The sequence below is a fragment of the Cebus imitator genome, unplaced genomic scaffold, assembly GCF_001604975.1.
Source record: "Cebus imitator isolate Cc_AM_T3 unplaced genomic scaffold, Cebus_imitator-1.0 Scaffold102, whole genome shotgun sequence".
Classification (NCBI taxonomy): Eukaryota; Metazoa; Chordata; class Mammalia; order Primates; family Cebidae; genus Cebus; species Cebus imitator.
In genome coordinates this window covers 2,459,802-2,468,474 of record NW_016107417.1, presented here as the reverse complement: position 1 = coordinate 2,468,474, position 8,673 = coordinate 2,459,802, and the positions used below count along the sequence as shown (strand labels likewise).

Sequence of the window (8,673 nt, the reverse complement as noted above, 5' to 3'; positions counted from 1 at the left end):
TTTTAGTAGAGACGGGGTTTCACCATGTTGACCAGGATGGTCTCGATCTCTTGACCTCGTGATCCACCCGCCTCGGCCTCCCAAAGTGCTGGGATTACAGGCTTGAGCCACCGCGCCCAGCCCCCAAGTGGGTTTTTTAAGATTGGATAAGCAGGGCTGGGTGTAGTGCTCACACCTGTAATCTCAGCACTTTGAGAGGCCAAGATGGGAGGATCATCTGAGGTCAGGAGTTCAAGTTTGAGACCAGCCTGGCCAACATGGTGAAACCCCATCTCTACTAAAAAATACAAAAATGCCTGTAGTCCCAGCTACTCAGGAGCTGAGATGGAAGGTTTGCTTGAGCCTGGGAGGCAGAGGCTGCGGGTGAGCAGAGATCCGCCCCTGCACTTTAGCCTGTGAGACAGAGCAAGACTCCATCTCAAAAAAAAAAAAAAAAAAAAGATTTGACACGCAGTTTAACTGGCTTTGGGAGGATTGTCCTAGAGTCCTCTGGACTAAAGTCCTCCTGAGTCTCAAATTCTAAAACTCTAAAACTGAGCCTGGGATTCTGTGTCTGACTGTGGAAGGTGGTTGGGGGCCTGGAGAGACTGGCTCCCACTGAGATCGGGCAGATGGGGCCAGGGTAGGCCAAGCTGGTACCTGCAGCTTTGAGCTCTGTCAATGAGTCTTCCAGCAGATTCTTTTGGATCCGGGTAGCCTTCTGGGAAGAAGAGGCCTCAGATCTGCCAGGGTTCCAGGCCTGCTCATCCCTGGAGCCCTCTGGCCTCGCTCCTCCAGCTTCCTGATTGGGCCCGCCCGTCCCACCCCACTTGGTTTACCTCCTGTTTCACTTTTTCGGGGACTTTCAGCAGTGCCATCTGGAAGTTATCCACCAGGACAGCAATCAGCAGGCTGGGAGGGGGAGAGGAGGGTGCCCTCAGCGAGGAGGCCAGAGGAGAGGGGCACCCAGTACTTCCTGTGGGTTCAGCATGGCATGAGCAGAGTGAGAGGGCTGGGGTAGGGGTCCCAGGGGCGAGGAGGAGGAGTGGGTGGCGCTGGGCAGCAGAGCAGGGGTGGGTCCTCACTTGAGGAAGATGAAGTACTGGATGATGATGTAAATCATGAGGATGGGAATGATGTACCAGGCGCCTGGGGGGAGCAGGTCAGAGGGCGCAGTCAAGTTGTGCTTGGGTCCCAACCAGGATCTGCCCCGCCACACCCCGACCTGCAGGCATCAGAAGCCTCACTTTGCTGATGGGGTCACTGAGCCCTCCGGACCAGTCCATCCGGCCAATCCCCTGCCATGCCCTCAGACTGGGGCCTGCCCTACCCTGGGCACGGCTGTCCATGTAGATGAGGGACCAGTCATCCAGCGTGAGCAAGGTGAAGAGGGTGAAGATGGTGGTGAAGATGTTCTGGAATCGCCTGGGGTCTGATCTGCGGAACAGTGCTCGGAGGACCACGGAGAAGAGGACTGGCTGGTCAGGGCCAAACTCGGCTCTTGGGTCCTATCCCCGCCCCAGCGCCCTGCCCCATCCCCAACCCCCACACCCTTTCCACTGCAGCCCCTCAGGCCCCGCCCCTAGCCCCTGCAGCACTAGGATACAGAGGCAGGTAAACATGAGGATGAGGATGGCTGTGATGGATGGCAAGGACTGGCCCAGGGTCCCTGTCACTTCCTGGACACTGTTCAAGAAGCTGTGGGCAGAAGAGCAGGGACTGAGTCATCAGGGTGGGGTGTCTGTGCCCAGCAGCCAGAGCTAGCGCTGAAGGCAGAAGGCCCTTGACTTGGTGATTTGGGTGAGTCCCGGTCCCCCTCTGGAAAAATGAGGGGGCTGATTCCAGTGCATGGCAGGAGGCAGAAGCAGGCTGGGGTCAGCAGCCTCCTGTGCCCCCAACCCTTGAGCAGGTTACAGTGGATTTCTTGGGGGCCCCGACCTGTGTCCCCTCTTCCTTTGGAGCCATGGCCACGGACCTGAGCCTCCGCAAGACCCGGATGGCCCTCAGGACCCGAAGGCTCTTGAAGACCTTGATGATCCGGAAGAGGCTTTGGTGGTAGATGGCGAAGGAGTGGGTTAGCATCAACCCGAAGTCCAACGCGGCCATGCCCATGATGAAGAAGTCTGAGGGCACAGGGGCACTTGAGCCTGGCAGGATCCTGATGACAGCGCCCCCTTCCCCACCCCTCTCTCGATCTGAGCACCCCCCACCGCGGACTAAACACCAGCAGCCTGGCCCCGGCCCCACCCACCCAGATTGTTCCAGAAGTCGTGGAAGTACGAGAGGCCCAGGGCGATGATCTTGAGCAGGGCTTCCAACACATAGATGCAGAAGAAGATGGAGTCCAAGGCCATGAAGTACCACTCTGCAGGGACACAGGGTGCACACAGGGCTGTCCCAGCACCCAGAATCCTCTCTCTCCTCAGCATGAGCCTCACACAAGCCCAGATTCCTAGGCTCTCCCCGGTTCTGCCTAAGCAGCTGTGTGACTTAACCACTGATGTGTGCTTCGGTTTTCTTGTCTTTAAAATGGGGATAACTGTGGTTGCGCACAGTGGCTCACGCCTGTGATCCCAGCACTTTGGGAGGCCAAGGCAGGCAGATCACCTGAGGTCAGGAGTTCGAGATCAGCCTGGCCAACATGGTGAAACTCCGTCTCTACCAAAAATACAAAAATTAGCCGGGTGTGGTGGCTCATGCCTGTAATCCCAGCTACTGGGGAGGCTGAGGCAGGAGAATCACTTGAACCCAAGACGTGGAGGTTGCGGTGAGCCGAGATCCCTCACTGCACTCCAGCCTGGGGGAGAGAGCGAGACTACGTCTAAAATAAAATAAAATGGGGATAATTGAAGTCCACTCGATAGAGTTGTGAGCATTAAATGCATGAACACAAGCAAAGCGCTTACAGTGGCGCCTGAGGTAGCGAGCCGGGCGGCTCCCGGCCTTCACCCTGCTCCATGGCGTCAGAGGGCCCAGCCTTCCCCCGCCTTCCATCCTCTCCCTCCAGGGCCTTCTCCGCTCCTGGCCCTTCCCGCCAGCCCGCCCGCTCTCAGCAGCACAGTAGGAGCAGATGCGTCCCCTCGTGGCTGCGGCGCGAACAGCACCGCCTCCCGCTCAGCTGGTCCTCCTGTCTCTGGCCGGCCGGCCGACCTCAGCGGGGTCTTTCTGAGCCGCTCTCTAACACCAGGCATCTACTTCCCAGGGGTGAGGATCAAGTGAGCCGAGTCCTGTGAACCGCCCCGCACTGGATCAGGCCCACGGAGGCCCTGGAACAGCACAGTGGCTTCTCCATGGGAACAGCACTCCTTGGCTCTTACCACCCCGGATCTCGACTTCTGCAAAGGTCTGGGCCAGCAGCATGATGGTGTTCAGGCAGACGATGAAGAAGATGAAGGTTTCAAAGGCCAGGGATTGGGTAAGCGACCGGATCATTTCCCGGAAACCATGAATGAGGTGGCTTAACTTTTCCCACAGCCACTGTAAGAGATTGGTAGACTGTCCCTTCTTGTGGGTCCGCTGGAGCTGGCCAACTGAAAGGAAAAGGGACAGAAAGTCAAGTGTGTGCAGGCGGAGGACACAAGGTCCCAAGCACCCTCCCAGCCTGTGTCAGCATCCATGGTCACTCCCGCCTGCTTGCTGGCCCTCCGCTGGCTAAGCCGCTTCTGTGCTAGTCCTGTGCCTTCTGCGGCAGGACCCAGCCTGTTGGGGATTTGGAGTTGACTTCTGGGGATCCTGAGGGCTCCCACTCCTATGGAAGGTCAGCGTGGGGCCCAGGTCAGGTCTGGAACCTGCACCAGGCAGCGGGAGTTGGCATGAGGGGCCCAGCAAGGACTCACTTTTGCGTTTCCGAGATCGCCCCTCTCCTTTGCCCCAGCTTTCTGAGTCTTTGGTGGAGAAAATCTGGGGATGGAGTTTTTTGGACATCTGGTTGGCATGTGAGTGGATTGCAGTGGCGGATGGAATCATGCTGCGGGCCAAGCCCCTTGGGTGTACCCCATGAGAGGGGAAGGCTCCTGCATGAGAAGCACCAGGGCTGAGGGCATCCTGCTGTGGAATGGAGAGCTGGGAAAGGCTCTGGACATAGTCCCTATACTGGTAGTCGCTGCGGGGGTAACTGGACTGATGTGCGCCGTGGTGGTGGTCTCGGTGGTGGAGGTGGTCTTGGTGCTGGTGGGTCCGGTGGTGGTGGTGCTGTGAGTGGTGGGGATGCCCATCGCGGTGGTGCTCGCCAGGGTGGCGATCACCTTGGCGGTACTCGCCGTGATAGTCAGGTGTACCCACAAAGGAAGGTTGGGAAAGGGCCTCTCCGTGATGAGGAGGCCTTCCATGCTGTTGGAGTTGGCGATGGTGGGGCCAGCCACGTTGGTGGGCTTGGCGATGGTGGGTCCCGTCAGGTTGGATCCCGCTAATGTCGAAAGCCTCATTTTGGTGGAAGGACTCACTGTAGGCAACAGGTCCATGGGGCAGATAGGACCCATCACGGTGGGAAGCCTCACTGCGTTGGTGGGACATGCCAGAGGAATGGCGGGACAAATTCTCACCGAGATAGTGCTGTCTGCCCTGGTGATGGGACCCCCTGTGGTAGCGGGAGTCACTCTGCTGCTGGGACCCACTGTATTGGGACACGTCAGAAAGCCTCCTGCCATCAAGGTAGTCCTCAGCATAGGGATGCTGGGAGGGGGCGGCGCCTTGAGGGGGAGCCAGGCCGAAGCCTGTGGGGCCGTGGGCCCTGCCATGATTCCGTGACTCGTTGTGGCGGTAAGACTGGGGGACATGGGAGGAGGAGGCACGGCCGTGGAAGTCTTGGAACTCTGGAGGGTGGCGAGATTCATCACGATGATGTGGCACGCCATGATGTGACTTGTGATGGTGGTGAGATCCACGGTGGCCTGGCCTGTGGCCCTGGCCTCCGGGTGATGAGTGGGAGTGGAAGAACACGTCTGCGTTATTGGTGTCCGTCTCATTCTGAGCCTTTTCAGGCCTTAAGTTTTGATCCATGACTGTGCTGGGACCTCTGGAGGGAAGAGCTCTGAAGACTTGAGCCCAACAGGCCCCACCTGGATTTCCCTTCCTTCCTGAGCCCAGCTCAATGCAGACTGTGGCATTGGGCTTCCAGAATGTCCCGACTATTCTCGCGGAACCCTCCCCTCTATGATGTCACCAGCAGGCCAGGGCCTCATTCCCAAATGCCTCTTCCTGGGCTACAGTTCAGAATCAAGAATGATTGTGTCTAACTCCTTCATTGTAAATGAGGAAGCCGAGATCAAGAAAAGGGAGGGCCTGGACCAAGGTGACTCCACAGGTCACTGGCAAAGTTGGACAAAGAAGTCCCTGGGGACACCATGGCTTCATCAGCTGCTTTAGTCCTGTTGTTGGGGAAAAAAAATCATCCAAGTGGCCAGGCACAGTGGCTCATGCCTGTAATCCCAGCACTTTGGGAGGCCAAGGCAGGCCGATCACCTGAGGTCGAGAGTTCGAGACCAGGCTAACCAACATGGAGAAACCCCATCTCTACTAAAAATACAAAATTAGCTAGGCATGGTGGCAGGCACCTGTAATCCCAGCTACTCAGGATGATGAGGCAGGAGAATCACTTGAACCCGGGAGGTGGAGGGTGGGGTGAGCCGAGATCACGACCCTGTACTCTAGCCTGGGCAACAGGAGCAAAACTCTGTCTCAAAAACAAAAAAAAAAAAAGAGAAAATGGTCCAAGTGGTCTAGTCCCCAGTCCATCTAAAAATCAGTTGGCTGTGGGGTGAAGACTGCCTGACTCCACCATAAGTAGGTGTGTGACCTTGAGCTTGTTGCTGAACTTTCCCATGCCTCAGTTTCTTCCTCTATAAAATGGGAATAATAACACCTACCCCACAGGATCAAAAAAGTTGATATGTAAGCCTTATATTAACTTTTGTTTGTTTGTTTGTTTTGCTTGATAGAGTCTTGCTCTGTCACTCAAGCTGGAGTATAGCAGCACAATCTCGGCTCACTGCAATCTCTGCCTCCCAGGTTCAAGTGATCCTCCTGCCTCAGCCTCCCGAGTAGCTGGGATTACAGGCAACCGCCACCACACTCCACCCTGGCTAATTTTTGTATTTTTAATAGAGATGGGGTTTCACCATGTTGGCCAGGCTAGTCTTGAACTCCTGGCCTCAAATGATCCACCCACCTCGGCCACATGTTATTATGTGAGCCACCATAATAATAATTGGCTTTATTATTCTCTTCTTGATCACTGATATTGTGGACCTCCCCCCACCCAGGGTTATTACCAAAATAAAACTATCAGCCATCATTTATTGAGGATTGCTTCATATACATTTTGTTTTCTTTTCTTTCTTTTTTTTTTTTTTTTTTTTGAGATGGAGTCTTGCTCTGTCACCCAGGCTGGAGTGCAATGGCGCAATCTCTTACAATTTTCTTATAAAGAGCAGATCAGGGGCCGGGCGTGGTGGCTCATGCCTGTGATCCCAGCACTTTGGGAGGCCGAGGTGGGTGGATCGCCTGAGCTCAGGGGTTCAACACTATCCTGGACAACATGGTGAAACCCTGTCTCTACTAAAATACAAAAAATTAGCCCAACATATGGCATGTGCCTAAAGTCCCAGCTACTCGAGAGGCTGAGGCACAAGAATCGCTTGAGCCCAGGAGGCGGAGGTTGCAGTGAGCCAAAATTGCGCCATTGTATTCCAGCTTGGGTGACAGAGTGAGACCTTGTCTTAAAGGAAAAAAAAAGAAAGAAAGAAAGAAAAAAGAAAAACAGGACTGTGTTCATTCAGTTGGGTCTTTCTCATTTTTCAACATGACATTGGGAAGTCTGTTGATAATTTATGAGCATGCGTGGCCTGGGGAGGAGGTTAAGGCTGATGACACCATCCTTGCCCTCCTGAATTCCCTCCCCAACCTCCCTTTATGTACCAGCGACTGACTTATGGGAGCAAAGAAAACTGAACTGGTGTGATAGAAAATCAGAGGAACACTTCCTTCTAAAGAAAGAATTTGTAAGTGCTGTGACTCAGCTGCCTCCCTGCTATTTTGCTGTTGAAGTAAACATGATAAAACATGAATTACGCAAGTTAGTATTATAGTAAATTTCTTTTTCTTTTTTTGGATACAGAGTCTTGCTCTGTTGCCCAGGCTGGAGTGCAGTGGCATGATCTTGGCTCACTGCAACCTCCACCTCCCAGGCTGAAGCGATTCTCCTGCCTCAGCCTCCTGAGTAGCTGGGATTACAGGCGCCTACTACTGTGCCCTGCTAATTTTTGCATTTTTAGTAGAGACAGGGTTTCACCATGTTGGCCAGGCTAGTCTCAAACTCCTAATCTCAGGTGAGCCTCCCATCTTGGCCTCCTAAAGTGCTGGGATTATAGGCGTGAGCCATCGTGCCCAGCCCAAATAGACTTTTTAAAAAATGGCACATTTACTTGGCTCCAGCAAAATGGAAAAAGAACCTAACTACAATTAGGTTGTAATTCTTTATCGATAACCAACCTTACCAGATTTGTCCATAGACCTGGACCTAGAATTCTCCCCTTTCATTTCATACCCCATTTTTAAAAAGACCCCATATTGGTCCGTTAGACTCATTTGTAAAACACAGAGGCTAATAAGGTATAAAATTGAAGCGCACACAGATGACTAAACAAGAAACTTGCAAAAAATATGAAATCCTCACAATGAAATTTACTATAGGCTGGGTGTGGTGACTCATGCCTGTAATCCCAGCACTTTGGGAAGCCAAAGTGGGGAGGGTCACTTGAGGCTAGAAGTTCAAAGCTAGCCTGGACAACAGAGAAAGACCCTCTGTATAAAACTTTTAAAAATTAGTTGGGTGTGGTGGCATGCTGTGGTCCCAGCTACTCCAGAGGCTGAAGCAAGAGGATCACTTGAGTCTAGGAGGCTGAGGCTACAGCGAGCCGTGATAACTCCACTGCCTGGATGACAGAGCGAGAACTTGCCTATTAAAAAAAAAGAAAAAAGTCCAAGCGCAGTGGCTCACACCTGTAAACACAGCACTTTGGGAGGCCAAGGTGGGTGGATCTTCTGAAGCCAGGAGTTCAAGACCAGCCTGGACAACATGGTGAAACCCCATCAATACTGAAAATACAAAAATTAGCAAGGCATGATGGCAGGTGCCTGTAATCCCAGCTACTTTGGAGGCTGAGGCAGGAGAATTGCTTGAACTCAGGAGGCGGAGGTTGCAGTGAGCTAAGATCACACCACTGCACTCCAGCCTGGGCAACGAGAGCCAAACTCACTGCTTTCTTCGCAGAGACTGGTGTCAGAAACTCTTGGAGATGAAAAGAAATGATGCAGCAAAATGTTTGGCTTTATTCAACAAAGACTAGCTCTCTTGAAAGTGTTTTAAAAACTGGCCAGACAGGTGGGGTGCAGTGGCTCGTGCCTATAACCCCAACACTTTGGGAGGCCAAGGCAGGCAGATCATCTGAGGTCAGGAGTTTGAGACCAGCCTGGTCAACATGGTGAAACCTGGTGTCTACTAAAAATACAAAAATTAGCCGGGTGTGGTGGCACATGCCTCTAACCCCAACTACTCAGGAGACCAAGAAGGGAGAATCACTTGAACTTGGGAGGTGGAGGTTGCAGTGAGCCAGCGTGGGTGGCAGTGCTGGGATTATAGGTGTGAGCCACCATGCCTGGCAATATATTTCTTTTTAATTTTAAAAACTGAAAAAA

General features: G+C 53.5%; 1 protein-coding gene across 1 annotated transcript in view; it reads right to left on the bottom strand.

The window, feature by feature from the left end:
- The window catches only part of CATSPER1 (cation channel sperm associated 1), an 8,532-nt gene extending 3,424 nt beyond the window's left edge, over positions 1–5,108 (bottom strand). The window contains exons 1-9 of the mRNA XM_037741668.1: positions 3,816–5,108; positions 3,297–3,509; positions 2,231–2,344; positions 1,955–2,102; positions 1,586–1,677; positions 1,310–1,453; positions 1,065–1,128; positions 819–891; positions 640–700 (exon numbers count right to left, since the gene is read on the bottom strand). Coding sequence (XP_037597596.1) covers positions 640–700; positions 819–891; positions 1,065–1,128; positions 1,310–1,453; positions 1,586–1,677; positions 1,955–2,102; positions 2,231–2,344; positions 3,297–3,509; positions 3,816–4,977 — 2,071 coding nt within the window. The 5' untranslated portion in view covers positions 4,978–5,108. The remainder of the gene's footprint in view (positions 1–639; positions 701–818; positions 892–1,064; positions 1,129–1,309; positions 1,454–1,585; positions 1,678–1,954; positions 2,103–2,230; positions 2,345–3,296; positions 3,510–3,815) is intronic.
- Between the last annotated feature and the right edge of the window lie 3,565 nt (positions 5,109–8,673).